Raw genomic sequence first — 22,918 nt, 5'->3', positions numbered from 1 at the left:
GGCAGGAATCAATACAGACATCATTTTATAATTAAAAAAATTGTGCATTTCGATGAACAGCTGGCAGTTTATAACCATCCTCATCCCACTTAATGCAGAAAATACATGTCTGGAACCCAGACGTCTGATATCTCTAATGCCACGTATAATGACCTCCTAAGACTGTGCTTGTACTAACCCCTGGCATTCAGCTGCCAGATAAGAGCCCAAAGGCAGGACCCCTCTATATTTGACTCTAGATTATCCTAGAGAGAACCAGTCCCTCTCTTCCAAGGCATTATTTTCGCTGAAATGCTGTCGTTGCCATCTTTTGATCGAAAATGCCTCTGAAAATCAACATGGGACATGAATAGATTTTTTTATTAAAAAAGTAAACAAAGAAGAATTTTAATGATTTTTTTTTTTCCCAAAGTGTCCATGGGGAAATAAGGCTATTTCTCTACTAGTAAACTAAATGGCATCACAATCCAGAGGCCAACTGGCAGTCTGGCCACAACCCTATTAAACCTTCAGTACCTGGACAGTAAAAGTCTCCAAGTTTAGGCACAACACTGATTTAACTATTAGTATAGCTACTGCTCTGCTGCCCCCAAATACCTCTCAGCAAGCCATACACTGGAGGGGGAGGCATCACCGAGCTGCTCTGGCATGCTGAGAAGAGCAGAGCTGGGCTCTGGCACGGTCAGAAGCGTTGGAACAGGAGGGAGAGCCTCGAGGCAGCCACGCTCCCCCTGGACAGGCTGTCTCGGGTGCCAGGAGCCGCCGTGGCTAAGCCCCTTGTGTCCCTGCCCCTGCTGGGTTAGACCACGGGGGGCTCTGCCTGCTGTCCTCATGCACCGAAAGGCAGAAAACACAGCATCCACCCTACACGCCGCCAGGACGGGAGGGAATCCCCCTGTGATGGCTGCGGGTCCAAAGCGCAGTGAGGGCAGCTCGTCGCAGCAACGTTTCTCCCTTTAATTTGTAGTCAGAGTTTGTGCTCATTACACAAAAGTCCTTTTTTTCCTCTCAGAGGTCCCTTCTCCGATGGATGCGTGTTGCTACAAAGGACCCAGGATTTGCTGGTGCTGCTGCTGGGAGGAGAATGTCAGCCTTGGGTGGTTTCTCTGAGGTGGGATGTCCCCGGTGTAAACTCCCTCCGTTGCCTTACTGCTTTTGGAGCTAGCCACATGAGTCTTGTGGCCATGGCTGACAGTGGGATCAGGAACAAATATTGCTCTGGGTAGAAATTCTAGGGCACACAGGTGACTTCTGGCCAGAAGGAGTCTGTATAGATAGGTCCACGATCCATCCATAATCCATACCACAGACAAAATTATGCTAGAGTACACTGGACTCAATGGAGCACGTCAACAAACACATCTCACCACCTTTGGGGCTGCAAACCATTTAATCCACCATCTCTCACCTGCTGGGAGGGCTCCTTTCCACTGGAAACCATCTTTTCATCTAAAACAGCCCCAAAGACCCCGTGCCTGGGCCGTCAGAGGCAGAGGATTGATGTCTCGGGAGACATCCAGGGAGGGGAGTGACATTTTCTGAAGACAGCTCTAGCCTGGGAGGAGGAAAAGGGATGGGAAAGGGGATTTTTGCCTTGCTTTCTGGCTGATCTTTGAACCTCCCCTCTGACTTCTGAGTACTGGAGATGCGTCCACCTCTTTGCTACTGTGCGGAGAGGAGAAGGAGGAGAAGGGACTTTGCAAAAGAGCAGGCTAAGTGCCCAAGCTGGGTTCAGATGCTCTGTGCTTCCTGCAGGTCCTGTCTTCTCAACGGGCATCTCTGAGCCATCCCAGCACTGTGCTCTGCTGCTCCTTATGCCACCAAGACCAGACGTGTGTTCCCCGCTTGCTCCCGTCCCCTCTGCCCCTCCGAGACCTCTTTGTGCCCAGCCTTCAGGCAGGGAGAGCCCTGGCACTGCCCAATCCTTTCTCCTTCTCCCCCCATCCTTCCCTCCTCTGCCCCCCTTCAGCACAGCGAGAACCGGCGCGAGTTGATGTTCATCTTGGTGACCCCGATGAGCTTGAGCGGCGTGGAGAGGCTGAAGGAGCTGACGAGAGGGAAGTCGCAGAAGAGGTCGGAGAGCTCGTCCCGCTCCTCCAGCTCGTACGTGGCGTCGTTGAGCATGCGCTGGTGGAGGTGGCAGGTCTGCTCGATCTTCAGCTTGTTGATGTCGCTGCGGAGGCGCATGAGCTGCCTGGCCAGCTGCTGGTCCTGCAGGCGCATTTCTGCCTGAAACGCAAGACGGAGGGAGGGGAGGGAAGAAGGTATCAGCAAGGGCACTGCATGCGTTCCTCAGGGTGCTGCCTGCACCAAATCATGGGAAACGTAACATGGCCAGAGGTGCTACCCCACTGCAAAGGACTGGGATGGAGGCAAGGGTCTTCCCTGCAACACATCCCAGTAAAATATGAGCTCAGGATGGTAAATTACTAGCATTTTGTGCTTGGTCAGCTTTCTGGGAGAACTGGGAAAATGGAATTAAAGCCAGCACACCAAGGCTGATGGTTTGGGTATCAGTCAGTGCAGGCTTCAGCGCCTCCCTCTCAGCCTTAAGCAAAGCCCGAATTAATCTTGCTCGTAAGGGAGCAGCCACAGTGCGAAGCAGCAATTAGAGGGGGAAAGGAGCAATTAAAAGAACCCCAGAGAACTGATCCCCAACTACTTGGCACGGGTTTCCAGCCTGCATAAATCAGGGCTGGTTCGTGACAGCGGGGAGCGCGGCTCCCCACATCCCCCGGGGCTTACCTCGCGGGCTGGCAGCAGATCTCAGGATGGGGCCCCCACGGTCCCCATGGGACAGAGAACAAGCACCCTGCAGGCTAACGAGCTAAATACTTCGGAGGGTTTTTCCTCCCCTGGCACCTAACTTTGAAAGGTGGAAGATTCAGAAGTGATGAAAGGAAATGGATTTTTTTATTATTATTATCATTTTTTTTTTAAAATTCCTACTCATAATTAAGCAGAAAACTCGTTGCCACTGGATATAGGGAGTGGTGAAGGAAGGAGGCGATCACTTGGCGAGATTCACAGCGAGCATCAGCCTTTACCTGGGGAACAGAAGCCGGCAGACGCCAAGCAGACAAGCCCCACTTCTCACCCCACATCCCTCCTCGCAGAAAAGCAGCAAACCTCAAAAGCCACAAAGAAAAGGGAGTGGTGGGAGAGAAGCCAAGCACTGCTTGGTGAACCTTGAGGCTTGAATCTCTACTGGAGACAAGGAGGGAGCAGCACAGGCTGGAAAACTGTCCTCCAGCTGCCACTGTGTGATGCCCTGACCCTTTCCTTGATGTCGCCTCCATCCCAGGGCATGAACCAGCATGAGAAGGAGCCCGTTGGTACCAAGGATTCCTGATTGTGTGTTTATTTTTGGTTATGTCTTTGGTTTTCTTTTTGTTCTTCTTAGCTCCCTGTGGTTTGAATGAGAAGTTCAGAAGCAGACCCAGGCTACATATATATTAATATGTTAAATTGTGCATGGCCGCAAAACCTTTCTCTCCGCTCAGCTGCGAGCACGGTCCTGGCATCCTTTGAGCAGAGGCCAACGCACACAGCCCTAAGAAATTCCCCACAGGCACCCCTCAGGAGGTAACTTGGGGGGATTCATCCTCAGCAGGCATTTGGGATACAGCCACTGAGCCTGGATTTTAACAGCCTGGACACAGCCAGACCGTACCAGTTTGCCTCCAGGCCTGAAAACCGGCTGCTTAGTTTATGAGTACAGATGACGAGCAAGGGGTAAATTTATTCCTGGGGTAGTGTCTGGAGCACAAAACTGCAGAGATGAAGGGCGGAGGCAAAATTCAGCTCAGGATGCTCCACAGGTGGCCCTGGTGTTTCTGCACAAGACCTTTATGATGCTCAGAGCCCCAGGCAAGGGCATTAATATAACGTAAATTAATCCGAGCCAAGCAAGGCTCTTCTCACTCCTGCCCCATGGAGGCACCGTGGAGGACCTTGCTTGGTGCTCTCAGCTAGCATTTGGGGTCCGTTGCTTGCAGAGGATTAAGTCACCTTCCTACAAATCCCAGACTGAACTTTCCTCTTGAGTAGTTGGTGGTGTTGTGGCAATTTACCCTCTTCAAAAAAAAAAACAAAAAAAAAACAACCCTCAACCCACTATTTCCTTGCCCCCAGCAGAGCAATGCCACTCGGTAGGCTTTTCTTCTCCCAGGAGTTGCAATGAAAAAAAAAAATTGTATTAGTGTTATCTTATTAGTGCTATCTTTCCCTGTTTCACAATGAATGCTGTGACTTGACATTTTATCAGGAAGGCGATCGCAGATGTTATTGAACTGACCCTTGGTCAGTATTTCTTGTCGGTTTATCAAGCTACATGAGAAAAGTCAACAAATGCTTTCATCAGAGGTTTTGAGGAATGTGGGATTAAAAAAAAAAAAAAAAGGTTTAAAAAATGAAGTAGGAGACCTTTGTGGAGAGGGAAAGGACTTGGAGATTGCTATTTCCCTCTTGCAAGCCAATTTCCCTCTTTTTGACCTGTTCTTGCTTTCTACGCTTTTCTAAGAAGCCATTTTGCTTTAGTGCGAGTTGACAGACAAGGCCATCTGGGTTGCGGTGAGCGGATTCCCAGCTTTGTCCTTCAGGTGCTCAGTCTCTGGTCTCCCTTTCCTCCACCATACCCGGTACCCCTGGCGTTTGCTAAACCATCCTCTTCCACATCCATGTGGACCGCTGGCCCTCCTGTATGGCAGGGTAATGCTGCACGGGGCAAAATCAACACCCACCTGCACCGATCACCCCAGATGAGCAGAAATTATCGTTCTAGACGCAGCCCTTGCAGGCTGTGCTCTGGGGCCCTGCAGGGAAGCAGGGACAAGCAGTCAATGTGCACGCTTTCCCAGAAATGGTTAAGGATCTCTTTTGGAAAGGAGCACGGTCAGGTCAGCAAAGCTCCCCAAGGCTTCCTGGAAAGACCCAACGGGATTACAGGAGCTGTACTGCAGGAAGCCGTGGGTTGTTGGTTTACACAGCTCACCCGCAGGGCTACTGCAGCGTATCTCGGTGTCCCAATTTGTCTGTGTGGGACGGCAATGTGATCCCACAAACTCTGTGCAACGTCCTGGAGGAGCCCACGGGGCACTCCCGGCAGCAGCCATGCATTTTGCTTCAAGGTCTTGCATGCCAAATGCAGGAACAGCCTCCTGTACAACTTTTATTTTGCACAAACCTCTATTTAACAAACCTTCCCCTGCCTCTTTTCGGCCCTGCTCCAGCAGACAACGAGCTGCGTGGCTGGACACGGGGATGGACAGGCTGGTGGTTTGAACATCCCGGCTGGGATGGGGAACCAAACCCAGTCCTTCCTGGCAGAAGACCTACTGCAATGAATAGACTGAATCACAAAGCTGGACTGCAGATGTGTCATGTCTTTTGACCCCAGGAAGGATTTTCTATTTGGATTGGGCCTTTGAGTCTACTGGGGATGTTAAAATGGGGGACGGAGAGAAAGTTTTGGATGCATTCTTGTCCAGTCTAGGTGGCTTAGCCCAAATAACTAGATGCAGCCTGGACTTGTCTCCAAGTTTTCCCAACCATGGACTGTCTGTATGGTCACAGACAGGAAAATCATCAATGTTCCCATTGTCGTTGGTGCACCTGCTGTGTCACTATGGGGGGAATTAGCAGCAGAGACCCCCCCACGGCATGGAGGTGGTGTGGAGCTCCTTGGGACTTCATCCCAGAAGAGAAATGTTCCATGGACAGGGTCCCAACCTGTGCTCCACGAAGCTCAGGGTGGTGATCTGTGGAGAAGTGGTTGCTTCCCCAGGGTTCGTACTTTTGATTTCCAAAAGATCAAAAGAAAGTGAAACTGGGTGCAGCCACTTGGATCCAAGCAGAGCTCAGCCATCGGACCCTTGCCAAACACTTCAGAGAAGTCGGGTAAGTCTGTGTTTAGGTTTGAGGCTTCATCTTCAAAGGTGCTCGGATGCCACCCTGCTGCGGCTAATTTTAGATGCTCACGCCCTTGTGGTGCAACCCACAGCCCAAAACAAGGTGTTTTTGTGATGCCTGCGGATTACACAACCCCAAATAAAGCCCAGATGCTTTAGCTAACACATGTAGGGCCTGGCATGGGTCACAAATCTCACCTTTTTTCAGTATTGAGTTTGGACTGTGTAGAGTCCCTCAAAATCTTCATCTTACCTTTCATGAGGGACGTAGTTACCTATTTTTTCTTTAATTAAGTGTCACTAAAATGCATCCAGGACTGGTAATGGTATGTCTAGGAGAAAGCCCACAGCCAGAGGAAAAGCCTGGCAGCTCAGCATCCAAATGAGGCGAACACAGGGACTTACACAGAGGAGTACAGTGTTTCTAAGAGCTGCAGTTCCATCTCTGCCACGTGCACAAACCCATATCCACCCCTGAAAACCCCCGACTCTCTAAAAAAGGATGGCTGCACCCAAACTGCCCCCTGGGGATGGTTCTGCTCTGTGTAAATGCCCAAACTGCCCAAATTCCAGCAATTTAACAGTAGCGATGGCATTGCTTCAGTGCACGTGCACGAGTCCTTTCACTGCTTGAATTACAAATATTGACAAATCCTTCCTGGACCTGTTATGTAGCACAGGATTTCCAATGCAGACCAGGCTCCATCGCTAAATCCATCCTCTAGGTTCCTCCTCTTTCTCCCCCACCTCCCAAAAATCACACAGCAATCTGGAATGACACTCGTGGCAAGAGTGTTTTGGTGCCACATCGACATTTAAAATCACTTAAGTACTTGCTCAACCAATATCAGTGTCAAAAATGGAAATAATAGCAGGAGCTTTGTAAAGCATATTGCCAAGTCCTATTGCTCTTGATGAGGAAGACAAATTGATCTGAAATGGAGACACCAATGGAGAGAGCATCCGGCTTTCAGGTCCCTTTTCAAAAATTTTTCCTGCATACTGGTTCACACGCCTCTGATTTCAGCGCAAAAATGTTGGTGAATTTGAGAAGGAAAACAAACTTTCCTACCACGCCACAGTCAGAACTGTCCGAAGGCATCCCAGTTTATGGTGGAGTTTTGTCCTTTAATTACTTGCCACACATTTAGGGAAAAAAAGCACTTTGAAGGCTCAGTTTTAGAACTCGTAAAAATTTGTCTTGACAGGCCAAAAACAAAGAAGAAAATAGAGCCTGACCACTCCGATCCCTGGGTCTTTCACCATACCCTGGCTGGTGGCGGTCTTACTTTCAGCACTGATGATGAGCAGGCGCATTTGACAGTGCAAAGGCAAGGAGGAGGCAGGAGGAGTTAGGAAGGGAAATGTTCCAGCCCCCGGGCAGTTCAACACATGCTGAGTGCTGCAATTTGCTCGTACACCTACACAGAGCCTCGCAGCACAAAAACAAGAGCAGGAATTTGCATGTCTGAATAAATCAGCTTCCCAAGGCCAGATTCTCAGCAGGTCCCAGCTGACGTGGCTGGCTGGAGCTCGGTGGGCATATGCAGACCTAAAAAATGGGGCCAGGCCTTCGTGCGCAAGGTGCAGAATCAGGTCCCAGGACTGGTCACCTGGGGAGAAATACCACGAGCAGCAGATGCACAGTAAGACCTTGGGCTCGTCCTTGGCTTCCCTTCTGAACGTGAGGAGCTTGGACCTGGCTGAACCCGAACCAGAGCAGATTCTGGACACACAGGGACAAATTCCCTGCAGTGTTGGATGACCTCTGTTTGGGGAACTGGAAGTAATGCTTCAGGTTTAGCAGGTAGCTTTACTTGAAATACCATGGCTAAGAGGAAACCTGGGCATACACATGCTATTAAATTCACTTTGCTTCCAGAACTGGGTGTGCCAATACAAACCGCTTGTTGGGGATGGTCTGCGGCACGTGCAAGCTCCTGAAGCTCTAACGGTTGGGCAGGGTGCTAATGGTACAAGCCAAAACCATACCGGGGCCATGCTAACAAAACAGCCCCGCCTAAACGTGCTGGTAGCTGTGATGAGGATTGCACAGTGTGAGCGATGAAGCTGTGTCCTGCACTGCTGCTTTTTGTTCTGTAAGGGCACAGGCAGTAGTGTACCCGTGTCCTGGGCACGCATTGCTTTTGCCCTTTCATTGGGTAGATGAACTAATTCAGAATAATCTAAATTGACTCCTCTTGGAGGACTGCCTAATAGAGTGAGGGAGAATTCAGCCTGTGGTGGAGGACAGTGTGGCAGAAACAGATTTCCCCCCAGTTGCAACTACTGGATCCTTTTTGGATGCTGTTCAGAAAGCTGCCCAGATGCTCATGCTGGTTCTGTCCATAATGGTAGAGCAAGCAGGGCCAGAGTCTTGGCTATCCTCTCTTGCATTATCAGCGTGCCTCCTTTGCGTGCACAGCTTTGACTCCAAAAACCAGCAGAGCCCCAAGCAGCTCTAGGCTTGGTTTGTGAGTTACCAGGGAGCTGCAGCTCAGGAAAGAGCCCTGGCAGTGTTGGTGCTGATGTAGATGGTCTCCCTCCTGCTATGCTCTGTGGCTGTGTCTGCACCAGGCTGCTTGCGGCAGGGCTGGTGCTGTGCCCAGGTCTGTGGTCTCTGACGTTAAACCAGACCAGAAGGATTTATCGCCCACTGAGGGCGACCATAACCGAGGGATGGGTGCTGGAGCCCTGCCTGGCTGCCCCGAGCAGGCTCTTGTCTGAAGGATGCTGCACTTTCTGGCCTTGGATCCTGCCTTAAGCAGATGTAGAAACTCTACATAACCATAGCCATACCCTGTTCTTAAATCTTCCTGTTCACTTTGCTATCGTGAAATGGTGGTAAACAAGGAAAAATCCTGGCTGTGTTGGGATGAAAGGAAGCTTGTTCGTTTATTTCAAAAGAAACCGGGCTTCATCCTTGAAATGCAATGTGAAATGCATCTTTTTGTTCCAGCACCCTGTGAAGCGATGGCCGTGCTGTGTTCTCACTGTTCGCTGGCAGCTCTAACCCAGCAATAGTGCCTCCAACATAGCTATTAAGCTGTGTGGTCAGTCAAATACATGTTCTGTCTTTTGGGGAAATTGTTCTAAATTACATGAGTCACGTCCAGATCCAGTAAAGACTGGTATAATTAAGAGACAGGAAAATGGAAAGTGACGAACAATTAGGGTTTGCTTTGCCCTTTTTCTTCCTTAATTTAAACTTTTAATTTTCATCAGATGATGGTTTATATACCACACCCTAGTCTAAAGGGTAGACTGCAAGACAATTTATACTTTGGGCAGGAGACCAAGAACAAACCAAACCCTTTAAAATCTGGGTCTTTAAGAAAGAAAAATCTGTTCCTTACTGTCTTTGGGCATCTTGAGACTTGGGTTTTACATCAAGCCCTCTGTGAATATGAGAATTCATCACAGATGCAAGCATGGACCCAGGTTCAGCTCTGAGATCAGGAGCTGATATTCTCCAGAGCACCGAGTGATTTTAGGAGACCAACTCAAAACTCTTTGTAATAGTCCTGGATTTCTGAAAGTGCTACTCTTGTTTTCCGAGAGCTATGGACCTGAGAGACATCTCAGCCACCAAAACTGATTTTCAAGACCACTTCTGTAAATAACTCCTTTAGAGATCAATCCAGTTGGCCAGTACAGCAAGAAAAACAAAAAGTAGTTGAATAAATATTCTTTGGCATAGAAGACGCAGAGACTTTTAAAATAAATATTATTCACTGTTCTGCATGGGCAGCTTTTCCTCAAAGACTTTGGTGCTTATCAAAAGCAAAGGATTTGCCCAGGAACATTTTCACGACTGCGTCTGAACCACACGTGCTTTCCCAGCCCTCAGGGACCCCATTGCAAATATCGCTGCCGTCCAAACAGTTGCAAATGCTGTTGGCAATCACAGGCAAACATCCGATTTGGCAACAGAAACGGAGTCACGTGAAATAAGTTGTATCCAGTTTCCAGCCACGTGGGCCAAATAATAAGGATTTTTTTGCCTTCCATTTTCATTTTCAGTCCAGAAGGGAAGGATCACTAGGAAGTGCTGTCTGTCTCTGCTTGCTCCTACTTTTGTAGGAGCAGGGGGCCCAGGGCCCACTCTCCAACCCCCAAAACAACTGTCCCAATCCCACCTTCCATCCTGTTGGCCTTCCTTGGCTCCATAAATGATGCATCCATGCTTCCCCCAGGGAATTATCCCCAGGTCATGCTGATTCCTGAGCTGGGCTGGGAGCTGCTTGGGTCAGTGCTAGCAGGCCGGGCCTGGGACCATGACAGCAGCACAGCGCATGAAAGCTGAGCTTCCAGTGCCCTCACCCTGGCTCTGGTTATTTTCCTAGCATATGTGTAGAATTTGTATCTTGTCTTCTTCCCTGTGAAACATGGTTAAAAGCATTTTTCCTTCCCGATGAACTGCACGGAGCAGGTCAGTGAAGACTGTGCATAGGCCTGGCCCACCCCAGCCATGTCCTCCCCTTGGTATGGGAAGGTAGGTCTCCATTCCTTCTGTCTGGTGGCTTGTATCAACCAGAAATAAAGATATGTGTAAGACGGGGTGCGTGTCTGAGGCAGGAGGATGACAAAAAGGTGGAGCAGTGTCTAATGAAGGAGGACTCGACAAATGATGAACATGTGCGAGTTGGCTGAGGAAGGGTCTGTGATCAGGCTCTGCCATTGTCCCGCAATGAAGAAATGATTTGGGGAAAGATGGTTACCACAAGACTTACAGAATATTATGAGTTTAAAAAAAAAAAAAAAAAGGAAATAAAAGAAAAGAAAAAGGGGGAATTGGGCAATCACTTGGAAGTTAGATCTGCTAATGCTTGTTAAATGGTGGTCTGTATGTAATGTCCCACTGAGGGAGCTCCTAAACCACCGATGGCCACAGTCAACAAGGGTAAATCCAGCAAGTGTAAATCCAGCAAGGGTGAAATGAACCTGCTGTATTCATCTGAAGCATAATTAGCGAAGCAGGAGAGGGAGAAAACTGCTAAAAACTCCTAATTAATGCAAGTTACTGTATTGCTTTGGCCTGCTGGATCCCAGCAAGGACTTTGAGATGGACCTGGTTCCTTCTCTGAGGCCATGGGCACTCTGTCATTCACCTTTCCCTTCCCCGGGCTGCTTCTGCCAGCCATGCAATGACTGCAGGTTGCTTTTTCACCCAGGGCTGAAGGCAGGTGGGAACAAGGAGCTTCTTGTTTCCCCCTCCTTCTTTTCCCTTGAAAATAAAGAGTGCTATCTACCAGGGGCAGGAAACCACTTACCAGTTCCTTCCGGAGCCACGTCAAAGCCTCGTCGATGCTCTCAAAGCCGCCTATTTTCCCTGAGGTAAGAGTCACCTTGTCCTGGGGAGGGCTCCCGTTGAGGTGCAGCTGCACCTTTCTCAGAGGGACAGTCTCCTCCGGGCCCTTTTTGGCCTCACTCCCGTCCTCCTCACCAGCCGGCTGGGGGCTCTTCCATGCCTGCTCCTCCAGCTTCGCCTTCCACTCCAAGTAGGACGGGCGCCTGGTTTCCAGCCTCAGCTTCTCCGTCAAGGCCTTGAGGCTCCTCAGGTGATCATCAGGAGGAACGGCACCTCCAGAGCCACCATCCGTGCTGTCCAGCGCCTCTTCTATTTGGATTTTAGGCAGAGACATCCTCCCCGGGAGTCCAACGGCATAGGGGTGGGCTCCCACGGGTCAGGGACAGGGGTGGGAAGCCCTCGAGGCAAGACCAACTCACTGCAACGTGCCCAACGCGGCTCCTCAGAAGAAAAATCTTGCTCAGACACCACACTGAGGCTGGACAGACACCTAGAAGAGAAGCAGAGGGTTGGTTTCCCCTTTGAGAAGGAAAAGGGAGCAAGGAGGGAGAGGCGGCTCTTCAACGCGTGGGCTTTGGGAAAGGCAGCGTGCCAAGGTGCTCCCGGGGAGTGTTACCTCATCCCAGCTCTCTGCCTTGCTTTTGGGGCAGGAACAGACAGGCTTTTTGGGAAGCTCTGGTTACCTGCACCTCCAATCTTAAGGGGCCGTGATAAGGTTGCCAATGTGGCCAGGAAACGTTCACAGACCCTTCCGAGGCTGTGTCACACAACCCGACGTCCTCTGGTTATTGCTGGGGGTCAGGGTGTCTGTGGGCACCATTCTGCTGGCTTCCCAGCTGGCATTCCTACATCTCTCCACTTAGGCGAAGAAGGGACAGATGAAGTAGGACAATGCAACCTTCTCCCAGAAGTTTGAGCCAAAAGGAGAGATAGAAAATGTAGATATGTTTGTTTGTTTGTTTTTCTTCCCCAGTTTTAGGGGTTTGCATTTAGATCTAGGCTTGCTAAAGATGCCAGTCTCCAGCTGTTAGATTCAGCTTCCACCCGCCCAGTGAGCTCAAGGCAGGAGCATGGCCCCTGGCCAGTCTGGGGAGTAACTGGGGCACTGGAACAGCTTGGGTTCGGATGCCTGCACTCAGGGAGATCTGGGCTGGTGGTTTCCATCACTGGCCAGCTCCAGTTTGTCTCCTGGGAGCGGTCCCTCACCCTTGCTAGCTCCTGAGCTCTGCCTGGATGGTGGAGCCAGGAGCTTTCTTCCCAGCTTTTCCTCCTGACACCACCAGTGGACCACAGCTTGGCGAACCAAACCTTCCTCCGTGGGACAGAGAGCTCGAAAAACTCTGCAAGAGTTAAGCTCAGGAAGCTTCTGCATTCATTTGAGGTAGGATCAGATAAGAGACTTTCTCAAGGTCATATGCTCATCTGTGGCTGAGCTAGGAATAGATCCAGAGCTCTCGTTTACACATCGAACGCAAAACAAAATACTTTTTGCCTGCCTGGTAACATGCCCAGAAAGACCAGCCGGGACGTATGCAGCTTTCTAGCTGGATGCACTGAAACACAGCAATGTGAGTAACTCAGCCATTCTTCTCCCTGCTATTTGTGCCCACAAAGACGTGTGCAGCTCTGAAATCCAGACCATAATTACGCCTCTCAAACCTTTTCAGTAAGAAGATTCAATTTAAAATAAACACCAACAGAGAGCAAGATTTATCCTACAATTGCGTGGAGGCACATGGGCTGAATGAGTAGCTGATAATATACACACAGACAGTCTGGGGGTGGAGAATTAGTCATGTTGCGGTCTTGTTCCTGCTCCTATTTATGTTAACGAGAGTTTTACGGTGAGCGGGAGCAAGCCCAGATACTATATCAGGTTGAAGCCAAGTGCTCTTGTGCCTGGAGCAACAACAGTTTTCCTTCTTCCGCTGAAAAAATAGATTGTATGGAGGGGAGAGCCGAGGGCTGCCTGTTCAGAGAGTCAGGCTTGCACCAGCTCTTGCACTGATGCTCTGCAGAGCTAAGGGCACATTGACGAATTTTGCTCCAGCAGCATATTCTAGCCCACTGACATCAATAACGGGAAACACTAATGACTTTAAAGACCTTGCCTCCGAGTGTTTTTTGCCTCCACTGAGGTGGGTTTTGCTAGGGGTGGCCGAATCCAGCCGTCTGATAGAGTTGAACGCAGTGGGCTGCTGGATTTGGTATCCCCTAACAGAGAAAACACCTTTATTGTAAGGCTGACGTCGCCGAACATCGCACATACAAAGCAGAGCCCCCACAAACCCTTTTGTCTCGTGTCTCCAGCACAGATCTCCACCTCCCAGCACCTGCTGAGGGATTTTTCTGCCCTGGAAGTGGCACCGTACCAGCCCACCCTTCATCTCCCAGCTGCAACACCAAGCCCCTCATTCGCCCCATGGACATCCCCCTAAATAAGCACATCTGTCCTCCAGCCTGTCCAAACTCAAAATCGACAGGAAGGAGCCACCTCTAATTTCCTATCAGTGTCTGGGATTTGGGTGAAAGACTCGCTGCAGAAGAAGAGATCTGAAAGCGGTAAGCATGTAAAAAATGTCCGCGTGCAAGGCTGTAATCCAGCCCTGTTTGCTACCCCACAGTGAGCTAATTCCCAGGACAAAATCTGGCCTCTTGCTCAAACCAACAAACTTCTCCCAGCCTCCCTGTCCCAGGCTCAGTTTTCCTCTAGGCTGGCCTGGAATTGAGGCGGTTAATCCTTGATTTGTCTTTGTTATCACACTTGGCAGTCTCGGTGGGTTCATGCCATGCAGAATTAGGGGTAACAGGAGGCTGGCATCAAAATGGTGACCAAAACCCAAAGGGTTTCCCCCTTTCCTTGCAGGAAAGCTATCAGTTGTGAAGGTGCAGGACACATCAGGTCACCGAGTCAACAAAATGCCATTAGTTTCTTCATTGGGTTAGGCTTCCATGGAAAAATCAGCCTAATTGACCCACCCTACAAGCTGTCATTCAAAGGGATTAGCAGGAGCAAGCGAACGGACGGAGAAATCACAGGACTACCCAACCGGCTTGGGTGTGAAGTCCTGCCAAGCCAAGGCTCACTGAGCTGGCGTGCCCCGAGGCTTGAATTTTGCATGTTTGCAAGCCAGCAAAGCAAAGCCTGACACACCAGACACACCTTGCAAAGCTCGTGGGGAATCCTGTGCTCTAAGAAACCAGGTCTAGCGGCACAACTGGCCACCGCAACTTCCCACTGCAGAAATTCCTCCATCCCTGGAGCAGATGCAGCAAATCTGTCCCCATCACACACCCTCAGACATCCCTGCTTGTGGATTAATCCATGAATAAACAGCGGGAGAACCATGTGAACGTCTCCTGAGCAAGCAGGTGAGACGGTGTAGGCAACGGGTGGCATGGGCAGGTGGACTGGGGTGGGAGAGAGGCTTTGCTTTATCACCGCTAGTGGTGGATAACACCACGATTCAGATGCTGTTCATGGTCCAAAGGGAGATTGCACGAAATGATGCCCTGGTCTGCTTCGAGTATGAGGTTTTCATGCAGCAGGCATTCACAGCCTGTTAAATTCAGGGCTGTAAATAGGTGCACTCAGTGCTTTGGAAGGTCGCATGCTGGAGAGCAAAAGGTCTAGGAGAAGAAAAAAAGAGAACGGGGGAGAAACACTGAGGATGAAAATTGGAGGGGAAAAAAAATCCACAGAATAAATAAAGCAATCAGCCAAGACAGGTGTAGGGAACAAATTATTCAGTTCCCTTCACTGTCCCTGGTGGACATCAGCTTGCAGTGATAGCAGCTTTTGTTGCAGAGGAGCAGCAGTGATTTTAGGAGTCTACATTAATCTGCTCATCTGGTCCTTGAGAAGAAAATAAAAAGCCTCAGTATGTGACAGAGCCCAGGCTGGGACAAGTTTTTTGGTGGGAGGCAGGGGTGCCCGCATGGCCCATGGATAACACCTGTGTCATGTGCTAAACAGGGCTTGGATGTTACTGACCTTCAAAACGCACATTAGCCCCTTATATGCCTCAGTTTCCCTCTCACGGATCGGGCAGTTTATGCAGCTGGCCTTCAGGGAAAAAAGCTCCGGGGATCTTCAGAGATGTACAGGGATTCACCTCCAGTATTTTTGGGTGTCTCCGTTCCATCTGGGTTCCCATGATCAGTGCAGGGGTGCCCTATAGGACCCATGGAGCTTGGGATTGGGTTCCCTTTGTAGGCACGTACTCCAGCGGGGCCATGCAGCCGCCCCTTAACCCTACAAAAGAAAACCCTCATACAAATTCCACCGTGCCAACACCATCACCCATCCCTGCGGCTCCCCGTGGGTGATGAGGAGCCTGCACGTGAAACATCAGGAAGAAAGGAGGGGGGGGGGGGGGGGCAGAGCCAGCTGCCCGTGCCCCATGCAAGGAGAGCGGCGTTTGCGTTTCCTTCGGGGCACACCAAAAATCTGGGGACGGGGTGGGGGTGGCAGCCCCCCCGTCGGTCTGCAGCAGGTTGGGAGAGAGGAGGAGACGCCTGTGCAGTGGAGTTGCCATAGCAATGGAGGCAGAAGGACCCCGGCTGCTGCACGGCGCTGGATGAAGGCTCCGAGCATCCTCCGGGCAGCGGAGGCACCGAGGCTCTCCGGCAGCGAGGCCGCTGCAGGCAGCAAACCTCTCCCCGGCTGCCCCACGGGCTCGGAGGAGAGAAATTCTCCCCGGGGTTGTGTTACCCAGCATTTGGCAGCCCGATTGCTCTCTGCAGCACCTGAAATCTGCTCCTGCAGGAAAATAATCTGGTTCCCTTTCTTGCCTGTCCTGAGGCGACCTCCAGCCTCCTTCCCCCAAGCAGGAGGAGATGCCAGCAGCCTGAAGATCAGCCTGATATTGAAGCCGGGACTCCCTCCGGGTGTGAGCCCCTGCTGGAAGCAGTGTTATCGGGAGAGGGAGCTCAGCACCTGCTCAGCACTGCTGGGGCAGGATGGGCTGCGCGTGGAGACCCCCTGGTCACAAACCTGTGGGCTTGGCCCCTCTTCCAGCAGCAAGACGGGGACACCAAGCTCAGGTCTGGTGGCTCTGATGGCCACGATAGCTGTGTCCCTTCTCACGCAGAGACCCACCTCCAACCAAGGGAGGAGACCACATCTCTGTCCCTGGGTCGACGCAGGGTTTGGAGAGGGGGTTCCAGAGCTACCCCATGTAGTGGGCTGACACACTAATGGAGCTTAATAGGATCATGGGTGCTCCTGGGTGTTCCTGCTCATTTATCACCACGAACAACCCCCAGAAGACCTCCCAGGCAGCTCAGATGTTATGGTCAACAGTGGAGAGGCAGCCCATCCTGCTGCTTCAGCCCTTAGGGTGTGGACGTGGTGTTGGCAGGTAAATGGGGGCAAGAGGGAAGAAGTGGGATTTCCACTCACGCACGACCTGCAGCAGGGTGAGGAATCACCCTGAGGATTCATCCTTCCACACTAATGACCCCCCAGAAGTAGCCCCAAATGCAAGGAAGGGGTAAGGGAGAGCAGTGGGGGGCTGCAGCCGATCCCTCATCCTGGCAAGAGGATTAAAAATGGGAAGAAAAGAGGGGACACGCTTGCCCTAGGGCATTTCCCTCCAGCATCAGCGGTAGTTTCAGAACCTGCCTCAACAGACACGTCCGTCCCCTGGAGCCCTGCTGCACCTTGCCCTTCCTGCACCCCTGCCCCAAGCCCCACAGGCTGCTTTCGAGGCAGCAGGATGGAGATTGCTGCCTGCTTTAGATGGACCCTGGCAGCTCCATCTCCAGAGCAGCCCAGTTCTCCTCCATCAGCAGATTTCCAGCGGTCGGGTGGAAACCCAGCGTGAAGATGGCCCGGGCTGTGCCAGATGTTTGGCATTCCTACAAACCAGTCCGCCGGCGATGAGTGGGAAGCATTTGCAGACTGGGAAGCCTTCATGGAAACTAGCGGGGGCAACTCTGACTCTCAGCCCATCATCCAAAGCAAGGTAAAATCATTCTTAGAGGGAAAGGGATTGAGCAGCAGCAGCAAAGGCAATTTTTTTATCTTGGGACCCAATCCTGGCTCCCAAATATGTTCTCAAAGGACCTGTGGCTTGGCAGAGCCTCTTTCCTTAATTTTCACCGCTGTCCACCCCCAAACCCAGCTGTGTTTCAGCAAGGGAGAGAGCAGCTGGAGAGGGCAGGGACCTCTGTGCCAGTGCAGCCGGGGAGATGCGAAGGGCTGCAGCTCCTTGGGAAGGAGCCGGATCAAGCTGGGAAATGCTCCCTTCCCAGGAGACTGGCACACAGAGTTATTTTTCCCTCAATGCAGCATGGAAGGCAGCAGGCAAAAGGGTATGATTTCAGGGGGGAAAAAAAAAATCAACAACAATTCTTTCCGGGGAGAGATTTTCTTCATTCTGCCTAGCACTGAGCTCACCCCCTGCAGATGCAATGCCAGGACCAGCTCCCATTTGACTCCAAATTAAAGCGATCAGGGGGCAGGATCGCCCCCCCAGCGACCCCCTAATCCCCTTTACGTGCTCCCTGTCCCATCCAATTACTCGCCTTAGCGGCCGCCGAGCACCAAGCACTGCACTCAGACCTGCCTCCTCCCAGGCGCTTGCAGCGCTGAGCTGATCCCCACTTTGCTATTTAATATTATTTAAGGTGAGCTGCTCGCAGACCCCAGCTCCCTCCTCCCAGAAAGGCTGAATGACTCCGAGGCTGGTTTTTATTTATTTTTTTTCCTTTTTCCTGCAGTGTCTCTGCTATGTTTTGCAAACCCTGAATGGCCGCGGAGCTGTTGCAGGCTCCTTCCTTCCCTCTCTGCTTTATTTTTGTGTCGTTCTGATCCCCCGAAGAGGTGCGCACGGGAAAGCAGGGGAGACCTGAGATGCGAACGCAGGCAGCGATGGCACCAGCATGCTGAAATGATGGTTGGTGGAGGGAAAACCCACAGCTTGTTCCCACGGAAAAGTGGGGAATCCGTAGGGTAGCGGCAATGGGCGGACAAAGCCGCGGCGATGTGCTACCAGCCGGACACAGCTCCTCACTGGAAACAAGGCACCGGGTTTTCCTTCATTTCCATCCCCTTTTACTGATGTTCCTAATGTAGAAAAGCTCCAAGGGGCGAAGCAGGGGTGTATAATCCAGGGAGCATCCCAGGGAAATAGGGAGGATCCCCCAGCCCTGCGCGGGTGCCAACGGGGGGCACGGATCAGCTGCACCGTGCGCTTTTGTGCCGGGGGTGCCCGGCTCGTGCAGGGCTGTGCCCGTGCTGGGAGGGGTGCAGGGCAACCCCATTCTTTTAGTAATTAGCCCCAAGCTGTTAGAAAGGGCTCTGGAGAAGTTCTGGGTGATTTTTTTTTTTTTCTTTATCATTAAGATGAGCTGCAAGGGCCAGACCTGAGCAGGTGGAAACCTGCTCTGCTCGACGCGGCGCCTGCTTCAAAACCCGGAGGTAGCTACGCCCTGCGAGGCCACCAGGCTTTATCCCACGGTGCCTGCCCTGCACAAACCTCCCCGGGGCTCTTGCAAATCTCGGGGAGGGGGCAGAGGGAGCAACAGGTGATCGTCCCGAACCAGGGCCACATTCTTCCCCATTACACCCCGAAAAATCCCCTCCCTGAAGGGGGCGAGTGCCCCCACACCTCTCCCAGCTGAAAGCAACATCCACAAACCTCACTGCAAAGGGGGTCAGTGCAGACCCTACCCTGATTTCCAGCCAGTCCCAACCATCATGGTGCTGCCAGCCTGGCCATCTCCGGGGGGCTTTTCTCCAAGCAGGAGGTGGTGGCTGGAGGGGGACAAGGCGAACCCCAAATCCCCCACGGAGGAGCATGCACTCTGAACTTGGCGGTGTCTTGGGGTCCCCATCGCCCCCACCCCACCGCTCCCTCCCCAAGCACCTGGTCCTTGCTGCTCCCCTTTTCCACGGGGTGACCAAAGCCAGGGGTCTCCTGCCCCCGGGGGTGGTTGTAGGTCTGTGGTCTCCTCCCCAGCCCCAGCGCCAGCACCCAGCTCACCGGGGAGGGACTCAGCGGGAACGCTGCACGGACATCTTGGCTCCCTCCTTCCGCCTCGGGTCTCCAACTTGGTATTTGCAGAGCGGTGTCACCAGTGCCTTCAGCAGACTGTCTCATCCTCCTCCCTGTCTCGCTTCAGAAATCTCTCTCTGTTTTTTTTTTTTTTTTCTTATTTAAGGGACTTTTTTTTTTTTTTCCTCCCCAGCGGTTGCGTCAGGCCTGTTGCCTGGAGACAGGCGAGCTATTCCAGTTTGAGCTTTTCAGTCCAGATTTCCTGTCTCTCTTTCATTCATACCACCAAGCCCTGAACCTACCTCCCACCAAGCAATAACCCTGGAGAGACCTGAAAGGGAGGAGCCGCGCAGCCCGGGTCCTAGACATCCTCCGACGCCGGCACCCAGACAAGGGAGGAGCGATAGGGATGCTACGGGGGATGAAGGGACCCCAAAAACTCGCGTGAGATGCCCGGAGAGCCTGTGGCTGCTGTCCCCGTGGCTGTTCCCGTTACGCACCATGGAGAGATGTGAGCGCTTCTCCACGGAGCCCGGGGACCTCTGGCAATCATCTGGGGATAACATTTTCCAGATGCCACGGCTTGCCCAGAGGTCAGCAGGCATGCAGAAGGCAAAGAGGGACAGGGACGGTTTGGCAAGGCTGGGAAGCATCTCCGGGAAGCCCTGGGGTGGGTATCTTGGGGCATTGTGGCTGGCACCATGCAGAAACCAGGACTTAAACTGGTCGTTGCCTGTCTGTTGTACTGGGAAAGCGCCTGTGGCTCCCACGTCTCCCCCAGCGGGGCTGGAAACCTCTTAATTGTCTCTGAGAGAGGCAGGAGCCCAGCTGCTGGGTGACCCAGGCTTTCCTTCCTTCCCCAGGGGTTAAGGATTAACCCCACAAAACCAGGGGTTGGCTCTGCAAAGCAGCCCCCCACTGTCCCCAGGTGCAGCTGTGGCACATTTGGTGTCTCAGATCTGCGGGCCGGGATTGTGAATCCGGTGGTGCGAAGGGTTAAGCGCTGGCCACGGACACCTAATCACCCAGGCCCCTTCCCACATCCAGCCTCCTGCTTTTTTCTTCACCCTGCCCCTCTCCCGCCTGTCCCTCCTCTCCCCCAGGGTGGCAGGGGCTGATTTACAGCCCTTTTCCTGAGCCCTGCATCCCAATGATCCCATTGAAGAACCAGATCTGGGGTGCCCCACAGCCCCCCCACAGTTTAGAGGCTGTGTTTGTATAGCACCAAGTGCAAGGCACCCTGCAAGATGCAGCACTGCAGACTTCAAAGAGTGAAGAGCAGCATTTTCACATTTCTGATGCAAATTGAATTTTATTTTTTTTTGCTTGGACAGCACCCTTTTTGTCAATTTTCAGATGTGCATACGCAAGCTGCCTGGTGATCAGCCCTCAAAGCCGTGCTGATGGCTTGCACCCCCACTTCCAGGGGCTGCTGGTGGTCAGGAGGGACCAGGGAGATGTGAGAGCTGTTCCCTTGCTGCTCAGACCTGCTGATACAGCCCTGCAGCTGCATTTAAACGCTTAGCAGCAAACGGGTGGCTCAACATTTCCTGCAACATCTCATCAAAACAAAAATGTGTCTCTGACCATGAACCAAATGATATCAGAGCACGGGCATGGACCCGTGGTTTTGACCAGGAATTAGCAAGCCCAGGGCCCCTTCCTGGCAGACAATTCGGATACAGCCACCCAGTTTTGATAGCCAAGAGCATTTAATTGCACGACGTGGCCAGACAAGGTCAGCTGTCCACAGGACCAGGGACCAGGTCTGCAGTGGGTTAGTTTACCAGCGGAGGTGTTGCCACCAAGTCTGGACATCTCTATCATTGCCGTAACAGACCACACACGGTCCCCGCTCCCTCTTCTGTAAATGTTTATTTTTAATTTAGTTGTGTAATGGATTTTGAATGAGCTGCCATAAGACACCAGTGAAAGGCTGGAGCTAGGTCCCTCTGAAGTCTCCTTATGGGTTTTAAATGTTTTTGGCCTGAATTTGTCTCATTTAAGTTGTCTTCACCCAAAGGATGTGTGGTGGGAGCTGCTCCTCTCCTTCCACCAAAGCACTGTCCATGATGAGGCTCTAACCCCAACAGCGTGCACAAGCACCCGAGATTAGGTGTACTAAGTGAAAATAAACCTGTACAACACTAATGCTGTCTATGTGTATGGCTCAGTATTTTATTTTATTATTTTGCTCAGATACAGTGAGGCCTTTCTGCTGCACTCAGAGCTGCAAAAGAAGCCAGCCTCCAGAGCTACGTCCTTCAGCATCCCTGGGCACAGCATTTTTTCTGGAGGACTCTTGAACCCCTGGGAACACCTTGTTACAGGCCTGAATCCTTGCTGGGATGTGGTTTTGCAAAGCCCAAGCCGGCAATTGCCTGCTGTAGGGGCAATCCCCTGCAGGCTTTTTTCGGGAACCCAAATATCCTGTGCTTACCACGGTCCCGTAAGGTAGATGTGCCCTACAGCCAGCCAAATCTCACCTGGACCCTCTAAATTTTCTCTGTGTTACCAGTAGGAAGAAATGGCCATTCCTCTTCCATAACAGGAGCAGTTCAGAGCAGATAGGATCTGAACCATCTACTTCTTGCCCTGACTTCTGGCTTTGGAGTAGTTTTTTTTTGTAGGCATCCTGCTAACAGAGCACGGAGGAGATGGACATGCCAGCAGGGGAGTGTGGCCATTCTGTGGGACCACACGCTGGGAGCATCAATGGTTGTTTCTTGGTTGGTCACCAAATAAATGCCTTTTCCCCAAGGCGAAGGACTCAGCATGGCAGGACTGGGATGGGGAGAGGAGGCTGTGGTGCTCCAACCACCACCAACCTTGCCTAGCTGCAAGCAGCCCCCACTCCCCACATGGGTGCTTGTACCAGGACAGTCCCCTGACATGGCTGGAGGGCCATTTGGGTGCTCATCGACCTGGAAATGTGACAGAGGCACCTACAGAGGGCAGCAGGTCTCCAGTTAATGCTGTCCCCTGGTCACCGCAGGGGAACCAGTGCAAGACACCATGAGAGCTTAACTGGGGACCTCCGCACAGAAGGCCCAGTCCAGCCTGGGTTTCACCCCCAGATGTTTGCTGTTTGCCCCTTCCAACTGCATTTCACCACTGTCATGGAAGGGCTGGAGCCCAGCTGTTTTCTATCACTTAAAAAAATCGATGTGGAAACTGCAGCACTGGCTTTGTAAATGTATGTGTTAAGTTCGCAAATCATTCTTCTCCTCGACTCCAAAAAAGTCCCTAAGCCCTGAAGAGCTGAAAATCATTTGCAAAGAAAATCATAACCTTTCCCAAAGATTTGAAGTGGCTCATTTGTAATGGCTTTCCTTTGAGAATCTGCTAACCCCAGATCATTGCAGCAACCCGGAGAAGCAAAAAGCATTTAAAATCTCAGAACCAAGATGCAGTTTTTTCCGCCTTTCTATTTTACTGGGGAAAAAAAGGGATGTGTGTTCCACTTTCACCCAAAATAGTTGTTGTAAATTATTTGCCAGAACCGCTAGGGAATAAAAAATCCCCTTCCAGTCTTACCTGGTTTCCCAGTAAGGCTACTTCATAATATGTCCTCTGGGCATCTTCACTGAAAAACATGGGAGTGGAGGGACTTGGGGTGAATACCACCTCCCCACACTTCAATTGAAACATTCTGTGTCCACCCTAAATTTGTTGCCGTGGCTTCCTGAGCCAAG

The 22,918-nt window shown here is 51.6% G+C and overlaps 1 protein-coding gene across 2 annotated transcripts; it reads right to left on the bottom strand.

Moving 5' to 3' along the window:
- Positions 1-8: 8 nt before the first annotated feature.
- FAM167A (family with sequence similarity 167 member A) lies at positions 9-21,363 on the bottom strand. 2 transcript variants are annotated; one of them, XM_080586064.1, is made up of 3 exons: positions 19,212-21,363; positions 11,183-11,710; positions 9-2,229 (listed from the first exon to the last, which is right to left on the bottom strand). In XM_080586064.1, the coding sequence occupies exons 2-3, from the start codon at positions 11,552-11,554 to the stop codon at positions 1,966-1,968; spliced, it is 636 nt and encodes a 211-aa protein (XP_080442190.1). In that variant the 5' UTR covers positions 11,555-11,710; positions 19,212-21,363; the 3' UTR covers positions 9-1,965. The 2 variants fall into 2 exon arrangements, with proteins under 2 accessions (XP_080442190.1, XP_080442191.1); XM_080586065.1 differs by having other exon boundaries at positions 19,095-19,222.
- Positions 21,364-22,918: the final 1,555 nt, after the last annotated feature.

This window comes from Anser brachyrhynchus, assembly GCF_964034855.1.
Source record: "Anser brachyrhynchus genome assembly, chromosome: 3".
In the NCBI taxonomy this organism is placed as follows: domain Eukaryota; kingdom Metazoa; phylum Chordata; class Aves; order Anseriformes; family Anatidae; genus Anser; species Anser brachyrhynchus.
This window is presented reverse-complemented; position numbering and strand designations above follow the sequence as displayed.

Excerpts from the sequence above, each read along its gene's own strand:
- FAM167A (XM_080586064.1), bottom strand. The coding sequence starts at position 11,554 with ATGTCTCTGCCTAAAATCCAAATAGAAGAGGCGCTGGACAGCACGGAT. Across the intron at positions 2,230-11,182 it reads CGTGGCTCCGGAAGGAACTG|GCAGAAATGCGCCTGCAGGA; the intron begins GTAAGTGGTTTC and ends CTTGCGTTTCAG.